This window comes from Saccopteryx bilineata, chromosome 4 (assembly GCF_036850765.1).
Source record: "Saccopteryx bilineata isolate mSacBil1 chromosome 4, mSacBil1_pri_phased_curated, whole genome shotgun sequence".
Taxonomy (NCBI): domain Eukaryota; kingdom Metazoa; phylum Chordata; class Mammalia; order Chiroptera; family Emballonuridae; genus Saccopteryx; species Saccopteryx bilineata.
This window is the reverse complement of record NC_089493.1, coordinates 277,093,509-277,115,248: the sequence shown is the minus strand read 5'-3', so window position 1 is coordinate 277,115,248 and position 21,740 is coordinate 277,093,509. Positions and strand designations below refer to the sequence as shown.

The 21,740-nt window shown below is 40.0% G+C and overlaps 1 protein-coding gene across 1 annotated transcript in view; it reads left to right on the top strand.

Moving 5' to 3' along the window:
• Positions 1-9,212: 9,212 nt before the first annotated feature.
• The window catches only part of ERCC4 (ERCC excision repair 4, endonuclease catalytic subunit), a 31,544-nt gene continuing 19,016 nt past the window's right edge, over positions 9,213-21,740 (top strand). Inside the window, exons 1-7 of the mRNA XM_066274813.1 lie at positions 9,213-9,481; positions 10,660-10,840; positions 14,914-15,109; positions 15,985-16,192; positions 18,181-18,361; positions 19,382-19,510; positions 20,919-21,029. Of these exons, the coding sequence (XP_066130910.1) occupies positions 9,275-9,481; positions 10,660-10,840; positions 14,914-15,109; positions 15,985-16,192; positions 18,181-18,361; positions 19,382-19,510; positions 20,919-21,029 (1,213 nt within the window). The 5' untranslated portion in view covers positions 9,213-9,274. The remainder of the gene's footprint in view (positions 9,482-10,659; positions 10,841-14,913; positions 15,110-15,984; positions 16,193-18,180; positions 18,362-19,381; positions 19,511-20,918; positions 21,030-21,740) is intronic.

Genomic DNA, 21,740 nt, shown 5'->3' with positions numbered 1-21,740 from the left:
ATATATATTCAAGCATAAATCTATATGCACAAAAAGTCTCTTATATATTATTCTGCACTTTGCTTTACTCACTTAGCAAAATCAAGTGTTTCTGATTAATGAGAAACCATAGGGTCTGGGGACAGGATTTGAAGCAAAATATTATTGCTTAGGTTATCTTTGATAATTATAGTATCATTACATGTATGCTTGGGATCTATCTGTTATTTATAATTTATAGATTTAATTCTGTGTACATACTCCACTCCAATGACAAGGTCCTGCAATTAAAAGTACATGATTTTTTTTTCTTTTAGTATTAAGTCACAGGTCACTACAAACAATGTGGTCCAATAACCAGACCCAAAAGTGTCCTCCACCTGTACTTCTTCCCCCGTTAGTGCTTCCATGAGACTGTAAATAGAACCAAACTTAGAGAGAATATTAAGTGTCTACATTTAAGTCCCCTTGTAAATAAGATGCCCAGAGAAATGCCCCCAGCACCACTAACTTTCCCCTCTCCCACAAGAGCCTCTTACTCCAACTCAGGCCATTTTTTTTCTTCTTTTCCAAGTTGAGAGGAGGGGAGACAGACTCCCACATGTGTCCAGACCAGGATAACACTCAGCAACTTCCATATGGGGCCATGCTTACAGCTGAGTTATTTTTAGCTCCTGAGGCAGAGACTCCACTGAACCATCCTCAGCTCCTGGGGCCAATGAGCTTGAACCAATTGAGCCATGGCTATGGGAGGGGGAAAGAGAAAGCAAGAGAGAGAGGAGGAGGGGAGAAGAAGCAGATAGTCTTCCTGACTGGGAATCAAACCCAGGACATCTATGTGCCAGGATGACGCTCTACCACTGAGCTAACCAGCCAGGGCCAACTCAGGCAATTATGTATAACAGCAGCATCATCAATGCGTACTGACAAAGACAGAGAACACTGCCATTTGCAAGGTCAAAGCTCTTTTCCAGGACCAGCTTCCAGGCATGTGCAGTCACACAGGGCCCCATGCTCGGAAAGACCCTAGGTTTGGTTGACTACTCAGCTGTTGCCATCTTGAAAGTCTTTATAATTTTTTCAACAGGATGCCCTGTATTTTCATTTTGCACTGGTCCCCACAAATTATATAGCTCGTCTTGTCCTCTGCCCCTTCTCAGAAGACATTCTAAGAGAGTGAAAGCAGTAAAGGAAAAGGAATGTCCCTATAAATCTATAAATAAGGAAAAACACACTTCACAAAGCTTGCCTGACTTAAGTGTTATTTTCCCCATGGGAGAGTTTCCTTGGGCTGCTCATAAATCCCTACAAAAGGTTAATTGCCTATCCGTAAGAACCACTAACATTTTCAGGAAGGCCTACTTGTCATTGCAAAGAGGGGCAGGTAATTAGTTTTCATGTTCAGCTTCATTTTTATGGGTTTTTTTCCTTTTTCTGTTATGATGGATAGCTTGTCAAATAGTAAAAATATTTTTATTATAATTACAGTCATCAAAAGTCTTTATTTCCAAGAGAAAAGATAAATTTAATGATTAAATTTCCCGTCTCAATGTGTGGGATAATTAGTTAACCAAATACTAAGTCTTCTCTCTGTGGACTTATGATACAATATTAGTATGCAGGTGACTTCATTTTCAGAGAATTAATGTAAGTGATACACACCAGTGGCTCTCCCAGGTCCTGGCAGAGCTCTACAAGTATTGCAACTTCTTCCCCAGTTCTGTCTGTACAAACTATTACCTGTGGAAGAAATCAGTAAGAAACTTCTTTATATATAAAACTTTACAAATGTTTGTAAATGCTTTGGGGGTTAATAGGTCCCAAATTTACATGGAAGTGTTGCTGAATTCATAGTAGCCTTTTACAAGTATTGTGAAAACCAATAGACACAAAACTTTTACTGTCATCATGAGGGACTGATCCAAAAGTATTCTGAGTTTATGTTAAAGGACAGGGACTATCTGAGACACATGTTCAGGGCTAATTGATTCAGGATAGCATTCAAAGGCTTGCAGTGTCAGGCATCTAAGAAGGCAGTCAGGGTAGGAGTGAATGAATAGACAGACATTTAGAAGTCAGATGGACTGGGTTCTATGAACCACACTTGGCTGATTGGTATTGGACAAGCCACTTACCTTCTCTAAGTCTTAGTCTCCTCACTTGTAAAATAAGGAAAATAATACTGTCTACCTTATTACCTTAGTGGACACCACCTCATAATGCCCCAGAACATCTTGATCTCAAAATAGGAGGATCCTGATAACAGGGAGAGAGGAAGGAGCTAAACAGAGCAAGCCGGACCCAAGATAGTGGTTAACAATGGATCCTGCATATGCCTATAAAAGTCTAACCATAGTGTCTGCACACTGCAAGCCTGCAGTAAGTATTGCTTAGTTGTTGTTACAATAGTTACATCCCTTGCCCACCTGTCTCTAGCTGGTTAGTTGCCCTAACCTGTGTAATCATTTAAAGCACACTCTAGCCCCATGTCTCTCCATCTTTTTGTTCATCATCTTTGAAGATGTTATTTTTCCTAATTGCCTGCCCATGAAATTTTAATTCCACAGATATACTGTAATTTTGTTAGTGATGATCAATTTCATGTGTCGACTTGGCTGGGCCATGGGTGCCAAAGATGCAAATCCCGCCCCTTACATACAAAGTTGGGGGTGAAGGGGTTATAGACTCTGCTTTGGAGATTCTTGAGCAAGTGAGGCTGTGACACATGGCCTCTTGGGGCCTCTTTCTCAGTCCTCCCCTCCAGACCGAGCGAGACGTCTTCCCTGAGAGTTAGTCCTGGGACTTGCAGGCCCCACCTAGAAACCTCTTCTCTTGCTTCTCATTCCCCACACCCCAATCTTCCTTCAAGTCCTTAGCCTAAATTCCCTTTAGTCCTTCACATAAAACCTCCTAATTTCCCCTCACAGTCACCTTTAAGACATTTTAAAATCAGGGCTCAAATGATTCATAACCACAAAATACTTTCCCCTTATTAGAGGGCAGGGAGGATCAAAGCATCAAAAGTTCCTTGAAAGTAAGAAGGAATGTTTGGTTTCCATCCTTAGAAGTACATATAACTCATGTCCTAGAATATGTTAGATCATGTTAAAGCAGTTGTCATTACATTTCTGAATTAAAATTGATTGAATAGCCATATCCTGCTGTATTCTTCATCTCAGTTAAACTCTAGAATTGACCCTATGAGGTTGGTTGGTCATAAGATCAGCCCAATTTTAAAGATGAGGCAACTCAGATACAAAGAGGTTAAGTAACTTGCATGAGGTCACACAGCTAGTAGGCAATCAAACTGAGAACCTGAACCCTTAAACCATGCAAGCAAACTCTAAGTGTCTCAGTGGTGACTTGCCCTTAGGAGAGAAATTAATCACAGGAAGCTTTCACTCTTTATCCTTTCTCCAGCCTCTGGATTATGTAGGCATTTCATATATATCTGTGGAATACCAAGGTTTCTAAGAGAAATACAGTGGCCTACTTATGGCAGCCAAACTAAGGGTAACAGGTGTCCTGGATGTCCCTCAGGTCAGCAGGAAAATAAAGCTTAATTTCACTTCCAGCCCAATGCCAAAGGCCAAACAATGCATCCTGCCCTGTGTCCTCCCATGCAAAATTAAAACTTGTAAAGTGACCTGGATGGAGAGTTTGCACTGAATATTTTTCAGAATACTGAAAAAAGAAGAAAGGTTTAGAAAATTATTGTGTCAGTGACACAGTAAAAAGAAAAATCTCTTTACTTTAAACTTGAAAGTTTTCACTCATGAACAAAACTAAAATGTCTAGGTAAACTCAGTTAGAATCTACACAAGTCTACTTTCCCAGATTTTTACTTTTGACATTAAGTATTTCTGACCATATACATGTTGAATCTAGAATTCATCAGGTAGTGTGAACCAAGATGGCAGTGGAGTAGGCAGACACACAGACTCCCACCTCAAACTGGATTACAAATTAATTTAGAGACAATCATCATGAAAAACCAATGTTGGATTAAAAGAACAGGTCTCAAAAACTAAGGAGCAAAGAAGAAGCCACACTGAGCCTGGTAGAGAGCTCCAAGCCGTGGTAAGGGGGCTCCCTTGCTTCCAGGAGTGAAGGTGGGGTGAGATTGAGAGCCCAGAAGGGCTCTCATTACAAGGAAAAGAGCAGAAAATATCGCTCACAGCCACTTGCCTGGGGACCTGGGAATGAGGTGTGCTGAGAGGGCTGGCTTGTCTTCCAAAAGGAAAGTGGGGAGAGAGAGACAGACAGTGATGGGCAGAGGAATGCATGGGATGACCTGAGAAGCTTACTCATCCAGTGCAGAGGCAGCCATAGCTGGGGGAGGGATTGAACCCTCAACAAAGCACAAGCCTAAAGTGGTTCCGGGTGACCCACCTCCAGAAAGTTCTCCAGCTCTAATCAGAGCAACAAGACACAGCTGAAAACAGGAAGTGGGGAGGAGAGGCAGTAACTCAGGTCTCCATGGAGATCTGAGATACACCTCCCCCTACTGAAATGGAGAAAGCACACCCCCCACCCCCAGAGAAGCTGGCAGATCAGGCCTTCAGAGTCTTAGGTCACACCCACTGCATTCCTGGATACAGCTTCAAATAAGCCCCCTGCTGAGATCAGTAAACAAGACTACCACTGAGTTAAGAAAACTGAGAAGAAAACAAACAAATCAAGACTTCAAAGAGGCTCTACTAGGTAAGGAGATCACAGCTGGAAGAAGCCTACAAGTCATAGAGAATAATGGGTAGGCAGAGAAGCATAAGTCATATGCTTCAACAAGATTAAATCCTCTGATAAAGTCTTGGATGAATCGGAAGTAATTAAATTACCAGATGCAGAGTATAAAATAATGATTTTTAGGATGCTTAAACATCTCAAAGCTACAATGAATGGACTTAATAAACACTTCAATAAAGAAATTGAAAGCATCAAAAAGGACACGGAAATCATAAAGAAGAATCAGACAGAAATGACAAACAATATCAGAAATGAAGACTACATTGGAAGGAATTAAAAGCAGGCTGGATAATTCAGAGGATCAAATCAGCGACTTAGAGGACAAGATAAGTGAAAGCATGGAAGAGGAGCAGCAAAAAGAAAAGAGACTGAAAAAATCTGAGGAAACTCTAAGAGAGCTCTGTGAAAACCTAAAGATAAACAACATCCGCATGATAGGGGTTCCTGAAGAAGAAGAGAAAGAACAAGGGCTAGAGATCTTGTTCCATAAAATCATAGCTGAAAACTTCCCTAAATTGATGCAGGAAAAAGTCACACAAGTTCAAGAAGCACAGAGAATTCCATTAAAGAGAAACCCAAAAAAATCTACACCAAGACACATCATAATTAAAATATGAAAGCTAAGAGATAAAGAGACAATATTAAAAGCTGCTAGAGGGGAAAAAAAAGGCTATCACCTACAAAGGAGCCCCCATAAGGATGACACTAACTTCTTAACAGAAACACTTGAGGCCAGAAGGGAATGAATGGCAAGACATATTCAAAGTAATGCAGAACAAGAGCCTACAACCAAGACTTCTTTATCCAGCAAGGCTATCGTTTAAAATTGAAGGAGAAATAAAAAGCTTCCCAGGAAAAAAAAAGCTCGAGGAATTCATTACAACAAAACCAATGCTTCAAGAAATGTTAAGGGGCCTGTTGTAAACAGAACAAAGGGGGAAAGGAGTTTAGTAAAAGAGGAATATAACTTTAAAGAATAAAATGGCAATAGAATTCACCAGGTAGTATTTTTTAGTGATCATGAAGTATTTATACAGTACCTGGGAAATGTTTTCCTTAGTTTTTATTATATAAAATATATGTTTATTGTAAGAAAGTCAAACAGAGCAAAAGGAATGAACTGAAATATAAAGGTCTTACCCTAATGGCAGCCACTCATTCCAACTCCCCAGAAACAATTGCTATTATTAATAGCTTTTTTATGCAGTCATAAAAAAGTATTGTTTGTTTGTTGACATTTTTAAACAAATGGGAGGATACTATGCATTATAGTTTTGCAAATACTTGTTTCCATATATAATAGCATGTGTTGTGTATCTTGCCATATACAGCTTTTAATAGTTGCATGATACTCCACTTATTAGAGATGCATGAAGAAATTTTGACTAGTCTCCTAGTAATAAACAGTTAAGAGAAATATCTGAGAATTAAGATAGTTCATAAAATAGTGTAATGAATAAACGTCTTTGTACACAAACTCCCCCCTAGAATATAAGTCCTATGATGGCAAATATTTTGCCTGTTTTGCTCACTAATGAATTCTTGGCACATTGTGGGTGCTCCATAAACATTCATTGGGTGAATATATCTTCCTGTGTATATGTATCTATACAGATACTTTAAATTTCTATATATTGTTCAATCACCCTCCAAAATTATTGCTTCACTATATTCTCCCATGCATTTTTTGCTTTTTTTTTTTTTTTTTGATCAGCAGGGGACTTCATTTTTAGAGCTCAGTGTAGTAGAAATAGTGACTGTGCATTAGTTTCCTGCTGCTCCTGTAACGAGTTACTACAAATTTAGTGGCTTAAAACAACACAGATTTATTATCTTTTGGTTCTGGAGGTCAGAAACCCAAAATGGCTTGTCAGGACTGTATTTCTTCTGGAGGTTTTAGGGTAGAATTCATTTCCTTGCTTTTTCTAGCTTCCAAAGGCTGTACTCCTTGGCCTGTGGCCCTTCCATATCATTCCAACCTCTGCTTCCATTGTCACATCTCCTTCTCTGCCTCTGACCCTCTTGTCTCCCTCCTTCCCTTGGGATTACATTGGGCCCATCCTGATAATCCAAGATGGTCTCCCCATCTTGAAATCTCTACCTTAATCACACCTGCAAAATCCCATTTGCCACATAAGAGACATATTCACAGTTTTGAGGGATTAGGATGTGGACATCTTTGGGGAGCCATTATTCTGCATACCACAGTGTAGGAATGAGGTCTGAATTTCAGCATTGTCACTTCAACTGCATATCCTAACTATGTGTTGAGCCCCTACTTACCAGGTCCTGAACTAAATCTGAGACGAACGTTAACTAGCTCGGTGCTCTTGCACCAGTAATATATCCTCCCTGAGCCTCCATTTTCCCACTTGCAGAACTGGAGAGATTAATACCTGTTTCATAGAAAATGATGTACAGAGATGTCTGAAGACATCCCTTTCCATTTAATCAGCCTTCAGAAAATTGGTATATGCTGTTCTAATCTTGAAAAAATGTAAATTAAAATGCTGGATTAAGCAGTAACGAGGTAAAGAAACAGATGCTTTTGTAACATGCTGGGGTGAATGTAAATTAGTCAGTCTTTTTAGAGGGCATTGTGGCACTGTGACTATAATGAAGAGACTTACAAATGTTTTTTCTCTTTATTCCAGTAGTTATCCATTTCTAAAGTGTATCTTAGAAACATGGTTAAATTTATGCAGAAAGATGTTCAGTGAAATATTATTTATAATGCTGGGGTGGAGGAAGTGGAAACTGTCAACCCCAAGAAAGAAGATACTTACTAAGAAGAACTTAGTAAGTGACTCACTGGGCTCAAATTTTAAAGAAAGAGTATAGTGGCCATTTCTAAGCAAAGGCCTCTCATGCAACCTGCCCGCACTAAAGCTGCCTGTTTCTCACCCTGAACTGCCTGCCTTCACTGTATTCCTAACTACTGAGCCAACCCTTATAAAGGAGTTCCTGGAATCATTTTTTGACCAATAGAACTGAGACTTTCCCCATCAAATTAGTACTATGTAGCTATATTGTATTCACACCTTCACAGACCAATCAGAGAGGCTCCATAGTGACCAATCAGAACAGTGCTTTTTGCACCAAACTGTACGGATATGCAGTACTCATTTGCATGAGGATGGACCAATCAGGGATCAAGGACAAAGACTTCTCTGTATATAGTCAGCTCTCCTGGCTCCAAGAGCATACTTCCCCTTTCCACAAGTGACTGGGGATAGTGTTTTCCTGGCTGGAGCTGAAATACCAAAGACATCTCAGCAATCCAGAGTGGATGGGACTGGAGTGGAGCATAGCAAAGGGAGTGGAAAGGGGCCTCAACCTAGAGATGCTGTTCCACAGCAGGGCTGTAGCATCGTCGAGCTGTTTGCAATGAATAATTTCCTTCCTCACTGCACCATAAATTGGGAATTGCTGTTGACATTGAATTGGCATTAATAAAGGATTAGGCAAATAAGCGCTATATATTCTCATTTCAGAATTCTCACCATATGCAAGGATTTTGTGAAATGATATTAAACACCATAGTCCGAGGTTTCTCAAATGTTAGTGACACACTTGGAGTTTAAACTAAGGTTACTGTTTAGCTCATACTAGAAAGAGCTCTGTGTGGTGAGTGTGTATATATTTGTATATATATTAAAAGTATAGATTTTATGTTGCAGTGGTTATTTCTAGGTAAAAAAATAACAGATGATTTTTATTTTGGCTTACTTATATTTTCTATTTTCTAACAATGAAGGTTGGAGAGGAAAAGGATTTCTACAAGAATAATTCCTCTCATTAGATTAACAGGCATATCTAGACCTAGAACAAATACTACCAAATACTACCCAAGGTGTCCCTCTAGTGGAAGGCGGGGCAGGACTGCAGCAACACATGGTGGAGACTTGATTTTAAATAGCTTATTTTTATTTGAGACCTACTGGGAAAAAAAAAAAAAAAAAAAAAAAAAAGAGCCCTGAAACTAGTAAGCTATTCTGCTTACTCAAAACATTTTCGTTCTAGGCTCATTTGGACGACTGTCAATTACCTATTTCTACAGTCAAGGTCGGGGACCTAAACTCTTTAGGTTTCATTCTCCTCTCCTACTTTTTGTTAGCTAGCATCCTAAGTCCACGTCTAGGAGGCCCGACTCTCATATCCAAGGTACCAAAGTGGAATAACTGCAGTCTCATGGTGGAGCCTGAGGCATGTAGGGGACACCTGTCCCGAGCGCGAGTGCCGGCCGGTGACTCTACCAATCTTCGGCTGCACTCGACTTCTCTTCGACTGAGTTTCGTCAACACTCGCGATCTCGGGCTCGGAGCTCTTCGGCTACGTTCGGGAGATTGTCGCCTCGGCCTCGGTTACTGTTCGGCGACATTCGGCTACATTCGGCCACCGCTCGTCTTCTCGGGTTCGGCTCTTTTCGGCTTCCTTCGGGAGACGCTCGTCTCGGTTTCGGCTCCTCTTCGGCGGAGCTCGGCTGACTCTCGTCCTGAGAGGCTCGGCTCTCCTCGTCTGCGTTCGGCCGCGGCCCGGAAGGGCGCCCATGGAGCCGCGACTGTCGGCTCGACGGGCGGCTATGGCGCCGCTGCTGGAATATGAGCGGCAGCTGGTGCTGGAACTACTCGACACCGACGGCCTGGTAGTGTGCGCCCGCGGGCTCGGCGCGGACAGGCTCCTCTACCACTTCCTCCGGCTGCACTGTCACCCGGCGTGCCTGGTGCTGGTGCTCAACACGCAGACGGCCGAGGAGGTGCGGCCGCCGGCGCGGGGCGCGGGGGACCCCAAGAGCGCCGGGGCCTCCTGGGCGGGTGCAGGCCCGGCGCGGAGGCCAGGCCTCCGCGGGCGGCGCAGGGCCCTGAGGCAGATGCGGGCCCCTGACACGGATGCGAGGGGACCCGAAAGGGATGCAGGTCCCTGACAGGGGCGCGGGGACACTGAGAGGGACGCAGGGGCGTCACTGGAGGCGGATGGGGGCGGAGAGAAGGATTGGAGGCTCCGGAAGGGGATGGGGATGGATGTCTGTAGAAGGGAAGGAGTCAGGAGAGAATCCCGAAGTTGGACGTCCAGAGGGTTTGCAGGGGTGAAAGGCGTGGAGTCCGTGCGCGGGGTGGGGACGGGGGTGGCGGGGCTCTGAGGCTGGCGGCAGACGCGGACGATGCTGAGGCTGGGTGTAGGGAGAGGAGAGACCGAAAGGGACCCCCAGAGTTGTGGAAGGAGGGCATAGGATCAGAAAGGGTGGGGAGCTGGGGTCAAGGAGGGGGTACACCTGTGCGGGGATGTGGACAGGTGGCAGGGCCTGCCAGGAGGGAAATGTCAGCTGAGAACAGTGACCACAGTCTTCCTGAGGGCAGGGATCCTGTTCCATTCATCTGGGTGTCTGCACTGCTTGCCTGGTCTTAGCCCAGTGCGGTCCGTCCTCCCCCCGTTCCCCCAGCCCCCGCCCCCGCCCCCGGGGAAGGTAGTAATAATGAACTGAGGGTGTGCGGTCCAAGGGCCGTATTGACCAGATGAGATTCCCTCCAGGGGGGATCTTGACAGAGCTAGTAGCCTAAACATTGCCTGGGAGAAGGATGCCCTGGATTTCTCCTCACGAGGTGCAAACCTGGCTTTGGTGGGAAGTATTTTCTAGGTAGCAGAAGTCTTTCAACCCAGGGTTTAAAAGCCTTTTTTTTAATTGTTGTTTAAAATGCTCATGACAGGTGCCATGATACCTTAGTGTCAACCCCAAAACAAAACAAAAACAAGAAAACCCTAGGTAAATGTAGACTGGCTGGTTGATCAACATAAATTAGTAACTTAGTTTGTAAATTCCTTAAGTTCGTTATCTCTGCAAAAGGCAACATATCATTTTAAATACAAATTCCTGCAACTGAGTAAAAACTTCCCCCGGGATTAAACAGCCTACTAATCAAGTTTCATTTGATTTAGGAGTATTTTATCAATCAGCTGAAGATAGAAGGAGTGGAGCACCTCCCTCGTCGTGTAACAAATGAAATTGCAAGCAACAGTCGCTATGAGGTTTACACACAAGGAGGTGTGATATTTGCAACAAGTCGAATACTTGTGGTTGATTTCTTGACTGATAGAATACCTTCAGATTTAATCACTGGTAAGAATTTGAAACCTTATCATACACAAATTTGCCTTTCTTTTTTCTTTTTGTCTGTCTCCTCTGCGAAACACTAAACGAGAACTTTTTTGTGATTAGCACTAGATGGATTTGCTCAACATTGCCCTTTCAGTCATTAGCACAATATTTGACACATTATAGATGCTCAATAAATATTAGTTGCCTGAATATGTAAATAGAGGTAAGACTGACCTTTCCTTGTTTTCTAAGCTCATATTCCTAAGTAATTCATAAGTACATGATAATTGGGTGCCATTTGCTTTGAGAACCTAATCAGACTTGAAATACTGATTAATATTCTTTATGTATTTCCAACAATATTTGATTTTCCTCATTAAAGAGTGTTTTTCTCAGGATGTGAATTCAACGAAATGGTTGCTTAATTATTTTGAGAAGAATGGTTTAATTTTAGCTAGAGTTACTATAAAAAAGGATTGTTCTTCTTACTTTTTGCAGGGGGAATCTTTTCTGATTTGCCCAAAGCTAATTTAGAGGCCCTACCTCTGCGCCCTGAGGTTACCTGTGCTTCTCACAGCACTCAGAACACCACATAAACTTGTCTACATATTTGTCTATCTCGCTCAGGAGATAACAAACATTGTAGGCACAAGGAGCAACGTGTTCACCCCAGGCCAAGGAACTGCTTCACAGGAGGTGCTAGACACGTATTTGTTGGATGAGTGACACATGGATATGTTGTGATCCATTGTGCACTTCCGGAGGGCAGAGAGACTTAGGAGATTCATAACTGTACTTCCTGCCTTGTCTGTAATATGGCCCTGAACCTAGGACACCCTCAAAAAATATTTTTTTTAATTTTTTTTTTTTTTTTTTTGTATTTTTCTGAAGCCGACCGGGATCCACCCGGCACGCCCACCAGGGGCGATGCTCTGCCCCTCCGGGGCGTCGCTCTGCCGCGACCAGAGCCACTTTAGTGCCTGGGGCAGAGGCCAAGGAGCCATCCCCAGCGCCGGGGCCATCTTTGCTCCAATGGAGCCTCGGCTGCGGGAGGGGAAGAGAGAGACAGAGAGGAAGGAGAGGGGGAGGGGTGGAGAAGCAAATGGGCGCTTCTCCTGTGTGCCCTGGCCGGGAATCGAGTCCCCCGCACGCCAGGCCGACGCTCTACCGCTGAGCCAACCGGCCAGGGCCCTAGGACACCCTCAAAAAATATTTAGTGACTAAACTTATGATGAATTCTTCATGTGGTTCATGGTAAACGGATGGGGGAAAAGCTTCGTTATACTTTCATATAACATGATTGTGATCAGCTGTGGCGCACACCATGCGGTCAGAATCACCTGATTTTGAGTGGTAATGCCACTGCTTACAAACAAGTTACTTAATTTTTTATTAATTTTCTTCCCCAGTTTTCTCATTTGTTAAATTGAGAAAAAAAGTGCCTCCTAGAATTATTATAAGGGTTAAGTGGGATAAAATAAATTGCTTACTGTTAGCACCTGGTATGCAGTAAAAACTTACTAGATAATAGCAAAAAAGAAAATTACTGTCTTTTTATAACCAGAAATCTTGATAAATCATAAAATCTTTCACTTCATGTATTTGCTCTTTTCTTATGTTGTTTTTTAATAAAATGAAAAAAAATACATTGAAACTACCACTAGATGTCAGTATTGCTCTTTCAATAATAGTCCAACCTACTCAGGCCGAGAGCAATCTGAGTCCATTATCTAAAGTAGAGCGTATAGGGAGTTTTTAATTCAAAGTAAATTTCTGTATGATTCAGTTAACTCATGTGTAAATTGGAGGCAGTAATTCTACCTTCCTCCTAGGATTCCTGTTGGTGAAATGAGACAACCTACCTAAAATTCTTAGCACTCTGCAGGGCACATAGTAGGCATTCTGTGGTTACTATGTGTTACCATGTTCCTGTCCTCAAGCAGTTTAATGGAGGAGACCCATATAAAGAAGTTATTTACGTACAATATGAGATATGAACTGTTTTAGGAGCATAAAAATTTTCAGTAGCCTTTTATGGCACTAGAATTGCTCCAGAAATATGACCTGCTTATGTTGTTTTCATTTATTTTTTTAACAGAGGCGGAGGGCCTCTCAGATGGTAGGAAAAATCTGGCTTTGTTCCCAGACACTTGATCTGGCACCTTTGGTCTCCCATTACTTGTTGGATGACCTTGATTAGGTTTTTTCCCTTTCCTTGTCTCGTAATAATGACCACCCCATAGAATTATTGTGAGGATTAAATGAAATAAAACTATAAAAAGTAGCTAACCCGGCCCTGGCCGGTTGGCTCGGTGGTAGAGCGTCGGCCTGGCGTGCAGGGGACCCGGGTTCGATTCCCGGCCAGGGCACATAGGAGAGGCGCCCATTTGCTTCTCCAACCGCCCCCTCCTTCCTCTCTGTCTCTCTCTTCCCCTCCCGCAGCCGAGGCTCCATTGGAGCAGGGATGGCCCCGGGCGCTGGGGATGGCTCCTTGGCCTCTGCCCCAGGCGCTAGAGTGGCTCTGGTCGTGGCAGAGCGATGCCCCGGAGGGGCAGAGCATCGCCCCCTGGTGGGCGTGCCGGGTGGATCCCAGTCGGGCGCGTGCGGGAGTCTGTCTGGCTGTCTCTCCCCGTTTCCAGCTTCAAAAAAAAAAAAAAGGTAGCTAACCCCAGGGCCTCAGATATAATGCTAGTTCTTTTCTCCTTCCTCTTCCTGGGTTCCAAAAGAATGATAACCTTTTGGAGCACAACATTTCCTTAAATTGAGGTTCACCTTTTCTTTAGAAGTTATTGTTATTATTTTTAATTTTATGTAATAATTCAGTTCAGGACAGCAAGCGTGGCTCAGTCGTGTACCTGGAAAAACCTGCCTTCTAGGCACAGAATCTTATCTGAATAGTGAATTAGTTATGTACATATGTTGGGGTGGTTAAAAAGTCTTTGTCTACAAATTCCTAAATAATACTAGTACTTTTTACCATATCAATTTTCTTCGGTAAAATAAAGGTTAGCTCCATCTACCTTGATCCATAATTTAAACACTAAAATGGTAGAATCTGAATAGAGTTTATTGAACTACTAAAAGGGATCGTAAATTACTACTGGTGTCATTTTCCAGGCTGTAGGAGTGACGACAACTGGAGCAAAAACATGCAGGCATACTTATAGCAAATATGTAGAAGGTAACTGGCTTGCTTTATGTCTAAAAGACTGAGATGGTAAACATAATTGAGGTTTTGATCCAGAAATGATGTCCGTGTACTCTTATGTCATGTCATGTCTTCCTAATTTTTCGCTAATCACACCACATCAATATTCTGTATATATCTGAAAGGTCATCTAGTCCAGTACTCATTTTATAAATAAGGGAACATGCATAATTATTCTTGTTTTTGTGATTCAGAGGTGTTATCACTAAATCCACACCAAAATATGTGTATGTATGTGTGTGTGTGTGTGTGTGTAGTAAACATACTCATTAAAGGTTTTTATTTTAAATGGACTAATTTACCTCTCGATTGAATACTGTGATTCTGAAAACAGAACTATTCTAATAGGCTATGCAGATTTTGCCCAAACTTTCAAGCGGCAGTGATTTTGTGTAGTCCACAGCTGATTCACATACAAAGGGAGAATTAGTGACCCACTCAACTTTCAGAAATTCATCCTCCGCTATGCCAGCCACACCCCACTCCAGGGTCTTCGGTCATATCATTTCCTCTGCCTGGAACTCTCTTGGTCCACGTGGTCACAAGGCTCACCTCATGTCCATCCAGCCTTTCCTCACATGACCTGATCCAAAATCACAAACCACCACCCTCCACACAAACTCCCTCTCCTGCTCCTCTGATTTACTTTTTCTCCTCATCCCTTATCGCCTTATAACCTACTGACTATTTTACTTGTTCATTTAAGTGCCATGAGGACAGGGATCTCTGTGTTTTCTTTGAGGTACTGTCCCCAGCCTAGCACACTGCTTGCCCATGCTCAAGTAGGCACTCAAGAAAAATGTGATGAATAAATGAATGAAAGTGAGCCTGAAAGTTACGTGTCTGTTCTGTAACTGAAGGGCTAATCCCCCACCCCCATCTCCAGGCATCTTGGTGTATAGAGCTCACAGAATAATCGAGTCTTGTCAAGAAGCATTCATCTTGCGCCTCTTCCGCCAGAAAAACAAACGTGGTTTTATCAAAGCTTTCACAGACAATGCTGTTGCCTTTGATACTGGATTCTGCCATGTGGAAAGAGTGATGAGAAATCTTTTTGTGAAGAAGCTGTATCTATGGCCAAGGTAAGCAGCATTATGGGATCGCTTTTAGAGAGAATCTGCTGTCATTTAAGTTTGCACTAGAATGTAATGTAAAATTTACTGTCATTGGACTTGAAACATGCTAACCAGGTTCATAACAAGTGCATCCAAATATAAATACTGTATGGTTACAACATTTGTGATTCTCTTAGAAGGAGAGAGTTGATAGTTATATTTCGGATAGCCCATCAAATCCAGCCAATGCTGCCACGTTACCCTTCTCAGAAATCCACTCAGTAAAACCCCACTCACATAGGCAACAGCTTTAGGAGAACCACAGATTTATTGGCTATAAAATTACCCATCAGGGAAATAATGCCCAAAGATTTTGAAGAATTTCTGTAAATCTCTAGGAAAAACAGAAGGTTTTAATTTTCAAACATTTTGCAACCTATGCTAATAGATAATTTAGTTAAACTGTCTGGTATTTAAGAGTAGTTGTTGTAGTCTATTTTGTTTCTTTTTTATACCTTATTTTGGGGATCAACAGACATTTCCTAGAAGGGGCCAGGCGGTAAAGATTTAGGCTTTGCAGGCCATGTGCTCTGTTACTCGACTGCTGTCCTAGCATGAAAGCAGCCCTAGACAATACATGAACAATGGGCGTAGCTGTGTTCCAGTGTTTATAAAAATAGGCCCTGGATTTAGCCTAGATCGTAATTTGCTGACTCCTGCCTTCTTTGAATAATTTCTATTCATTGAGGTTAAACGTATTCCTGAAAACATTGTCCTTTTGCTTTCTGTTTTGTTTGTTTCTTAATTGCATTTACAAAAAACTGTGAGTATATTAAACCGAGACCAGAAATACATAGCTCTTGAAACTCTAGAAAATATTTGAAAAACGCTTGTCTCTTTAGGTTCCATGTAGCAGTGAATTCGTTTTTAGAGCAGCACAAACCTGAGGTCGTAGAGATCCACGTTTCTATGACACCTGCCATGCTTGCTGTACAGACTGCTATCCTGGACATTTTAAATGCCTGTCTAAAGGAACTAAAATGCCATAACCCGTCACTTGAAGTCGAAGATTTATCTTTAGAAAACGCTATTGGCAAACCTTTTGACAAGGTATTTTATTTTTTTTCCTTTTTAAGCACACTTTGTGATGTTATAGTTTTAAAGAATGCAAGTTATTTTAATATTTGCAGTGTTCTTAATAGGAATTTGCTGTAGTTTATAATTAAATTAGAGGTGGTTTAAAGTGTAATAGCGTCTTTGGTTTATAAGAAGCAATTATTTGTAGAAAAATATGTAGATTGGCATAAAAGTACAGTTCTGATTTTTGCAGTGATTATCTCTTATTTAAGGTATAATTAAGAGAAGGATAAATAACCTTTTTGCTCTTAAATGACAACATTTGGATATCTGTTGATAGAAGAGTTTTACATAAGAATGCTTCAGAATGTATGATCTCTTGTATAGAGTAAAAATAATTTAGATGAGTTTTCATTACTGAGGAATGTGAAATTTGTTATCTTAATATTAGTCTGAATTGAGAATATGATAAGACTTGAATTCAAGGAATTTTTATTATAATTTTTTCCATTATAGATTAATGTTAATCCAGACAGGTAAATGTCTAAGACCAAATTGTAGATCCAGAAAATGCTGACCTTTTAAGAATTCCAGGCAGCTTCTTAGTCACATTAAGGGAGCCTAAGTTTCTGTCTCAAACTCTGAATCAGTCTCTGTCCCCAGAAATGGTACAGACTAGTTATAAAAAAGGAAAATTTAATTCCTCATTGCTTTGACTCTTCCAAAGAGTCATTTATTTTGCTGTGAAATAATAATACATTAAACTAATTTCATGATACATAAAACTAATTTCCTCTATTATTAAAGTAAAGCTTTATTATGATTTAGTGCCTGGTAAAACCACAAAAATATTTGTTTTAAACTTTCACATTCTTTTAATAGAATTCTATAACCCTAGAAAAACAAAACATAGTCTAATATATTTTGCACTAAATATCTGTTTATTATACCCTGGCTAGTAAAAGTCAAAGTATTATTTTACTAATTCTTTTAGTAACCAAATCTAAATACAGGTTTAACTTGCATCTTGTTAGAAAATTTAACTTCTGTAGATGATTTTATAAAAGAGATGGGTATCTGCCTGTCCCAGTATCTGCCTGTTGTCCTGGAGTAATTATTAATAGTATCGTTTCATTTTTACAAGCATTCAAGTTTGTACAATAAATTATATGGTTATCCACATGTTACTCCTGCGCAGTGTTAAATTTGTTAGCTAAGATGCCATATAGTGATACTGCTGTCACATCACGCTACCAGTTTTATCATTTTTAGTTACAGAATCAGTTCGTAAAGGAAATGTACATATATGTAGCTGTGGATGTGTAGAAATCTACATTGTATTTACAGCACATAAAGCTGCTGTATGTTAGGCAACCTTTTAGGATCTTAAAAAATATTCAAATTTAATCTGTTAATTTAACAATTTAGTCAATTGGTAATTTAATAGTATTTTCCCATCCACGAATCACACTTAAAATAAACTAAAACCTGTACACCAACAAATTATGCATTGTTATTTAATTTAATGCCATATAGTTTCCCTGGTTTATGCCTTCTGCTCCATTGTCCAACTAGAGCTCCCAACTTTCTCATTCCAGATTAAGGTCACAGCCAAATTTGTCAGAAATTGAATGTTTGAGCTATATGTTTTCACTTTTTCTAAAAAAGAAATCTTAATTATCTGATGTTTATCAGGCCTTTTGTCTTCTGGCTAATAATGTAAATATGGATAATTATAAATTGACTCTATCTGATCATAAAGATTCTACTGATAAGGCACTCTGCTTTGTATTTGAAAAATTAAACATAATTTTTAGAATCTTGTGAACTGAAATTTTCTACCTCCTTGGAAGATACTATTTTGGATTTTTTTTATTGTGATAAAATATACCTAACACAAAATTTATTTTTTAACCATTTTTTAGGTATATAGGGGATGATGTTTGTTGGAAGTATAATCAGTATTAATAATAGCTATGTTGAACATATTTTAGCGATACTAAATTATATTCTTGTTTTAGACAATCCGCCATTATCTGGATCCTTTGTGGCATCAGCTTGGAGCCAAGACTAAATCCTTGGTTCAGGATTTGAAGATATTACGAACTTTACTGCAGTATCTCTCTCAGTATGATTGTGTCACATTTCTTAATCTTCTGGAATCTCTGAGAGCAACCGAGAAGGTTTTTGGTCAAAATTCAGGTGGGAGAAAAAATACTATTAACCTGGGAGCTGATTTGAATCTAGTTTTGGGTTTTGTTGAGGAATCAGATGGGGGAGTGCTGTGTATTCACCTACATGGTATACTAAAGTTTCAAGTTACATATTATGTTCATAGCACAAGGATGTAAGTTTTATTGATAGGTAATGTTTCCGCCTACTTAACTTCTGTTCTGTATAATAAATATTCATATCCATTCTGGCAATTTTATTTCTAGAAAAGACTGTGTAATACAGGCGGTTCCTAACCTAAGAAATAGCTTGTATTCTGGAAGTTAGTTGTTAAGAATTTAAAATTCATTTTCCCTGTAGAAACAGTAAGGCAGTATGGAATTTCATCAGCTAGAGTGCTAAAGACCAAAGATAAGAGATTTGTAAGGAAACATACACATATGACTAGGCACTATCTTGCTTTCTTGTCAATCATGTCCTTCCCCCACTATTGTGGCCTCTCTCCCTGTTTGGCTAGACCAGTAATTTTCAAAGTGTGGTCCATGGGCCCCTGAGGCTAAGATTGAATAGGATTAATAATTTTTACTGCTCCATCAAGGACATTCTTGAGTGACAAACTGCAAATGCATTGAAATGAAGAATATGCCGCTTGCTGGTACACTTTGGTTCTACTGCCTTGATTGTGCTCAGGCACTGGCAGTGTTACCCACTAGTGCTTTTGTACCATCACAGGCAATGTCAACACAATGGGGAAACTCAAATAATGAGTTAGAGTTATTATGAGAATATTTCTGGGGTGTCCGAAAATATATTGGGGACCCCAGGGTTCTATAAGCAGCACTTAGATAACCACTGGTCTAACCAAACAATGACAGAGGCCACACCAAGGGAGAACGTGTGGTTCAGAGAAGAACAAGATGGCAGAGATGGCAGCCAGGGGTGTGTGTGTGTGTGTGTATGTGTGTGTGTGTGTGTGATGTAACCATTAGAGATTCTTTAAAATTAACTGTAAATTGTAAAGTTGGGTTTTTTTATAACTCTTTACATTAGGTTGGCTATTTCTTGACTCCAGCACCTCAATGTTTGTAAATGCTCGAGCAAGGGTTTATCGTGTTCCAGATGCCAAAATGAGTAAAAAAGGCAAAATACCCGAAAAAACAGAGATTAAAGAAGAGCAAGGTATGTTGTAGGCTGAAGTCTTTAAATGTGTCTTTTATTTAAATGTTTAGTATGAAATGGCTTATCAACTTACACTATAATTTAAAAACATTTTTGGCCAAGTTAAAAATATGTGCCTGTCTGTTAAATGTAGATTCTATTTAATCTGTGTTAAAAGTATTCACCGTGGCAAGTCATAGAATCCATTACCAGGGAATTCCAAATAACAAATGCCAAGTATCAATCAAATGTATTCTTACTGCTACATAAGAACTACAGATATATTCTTTTAACTTCAGAATAATTACTATTTTGGGCACTTAAAGTCTTAGTGGAACATTTTAATAACCCTCTCATTTTTAGAGAACAGAAATATACTAGAATGAGGCAAACACAGATTTTATTCCAACATCATCAAACCTAATAAATATTAGGTTTTTAATTATAATTATCGGGGTAACATTGGTTCAGTTTCAGGTGCACAGTTTTATAATACATCATCTGTATATTGCATTGTCTGCTCACCACCCAAAGTTTAGTCTCCTTTCATCACCATGTATTTGACCCTCCTTACTCTCTTCTTCTCCCCCAACTGTCTTTCCTCTCTTATAACCACCATACTGTTGTCTGTGTCTGTGAGCTTGTTGGTTTTCTTTGTTCATATATTGCTTTCTGTTTTATAACCCACATATGAGTGAAATCATATGGTTCTTATCCTTTTCCGTCTGACCTGTTTTACTTAGCATAGTATCTCAACCTACATCAAACTAAAAAGCTTCTGCACAGCAAAAGAAACCATCAGCAAAGCAAAAAGGCAACCAACTGAATGGGAAAAGATATTTGCAAATAATATCTCCAATAAGGGGCTAATATTCAAAATACTATATAAAGAATTCATACAACTCAAAAGTGGAGATTAAGTGACAAATATATCATTAGTTTTTAAGGCATGGGTTAAGATTAATGCTTTCTTTCTAGTTCAAAGGTATATTTCAAAACTTAATTAGATACATTAGTAATATGAAATAAAAATTTGTTGTCTACTTCTATTTCATGTGCAGTATTGTGAAACTCATAGGGTTTTTAGAAATAATACATACTGTTACTTTCTACTGATTATTTTTTATAGCAGGTCATATATAGCATCACAATTGACAACTAATACAGAATTCTTTCTTATCACTGACCATATGTCACTCTCCACAAGGCTTTATGAAACCTGTGTTACTGTTGGGATGAAGTGTCTTAGATTGAACCCACAGGGGACCTTTTCAAGGAGGCAGATTCCCTCTGGCATCACGGAGGAAGCTCAGAGGAATGAGCTTACAGAATGGAGCTTGTGCTCTCTGTTGTTTTGAAGTCCTCAGAATACTTCATGGATAAATAAATATTATCGCATAGAATGAAATTACCTGTTATTTCTACACAGAAACAAAAAAAGAACTGGTCCTAGAAAGCAACCCAAAGTGGGAAGCGCTGACTGAAGTACTGAAAGAAATTGAGGCAGAAAATGCAGAGAGTGAAGCCCTTGGTGGTCCAGGTAGGAGAGAAGGAGATGGTAACATCTCCTTTCAAAATCAAGCAAATGAGTCTTTTTGATTAGCTCTTTAAAAAGAACTTTCTCTTTTGTTTATAAAATGTAGAAGAATAAATGCCAAATGAACACTAAAATTCTAGCTGCAACACCCTTTCTGTTGGTTTGGTATGACTTTCTCCGGGTTGAATCATTGTATATTCATGAAAGCAGCTTATTTTACTGGTTGGGTTCTCAGGAATTCTGTTTAAAGATGTAGCTAATCTCCACATAATGTATTTACCAGGCTTGACATCTGGAATCCCCAAGGAGAAAGCTAATGGGTCTTAATGTTTTATTTTCTCAGCAAGTATCTTTCCAGAGAAACCTAAACTATTTAATAGAATGACATTGATCTAGCCTTACAAAAATTCCAAATTTTAGGGCTACTCTCTTCAAACGTGAGCATTCTAGTAGATTGTTAATCTACTAACTAAACCTGAACTAAATTAGAAAGTAAAACCAAAGAGAAAATAACATAAAGTAAGATTTTTAGAAATATCTATTGAGTCTTTGATCCTGCAAAAACAATACAGGCAAGCACACAACCCTTAATATTAGTAAATATGCTGGTGATGTTATCCCAGAACTTATGGTGCTATGATTTTGGACTCAGTCATGCATGCTCACCTAGAAAAAGTAAAAAAATATAAAGAAAAAAGAAAAGGAGTCCCTAAC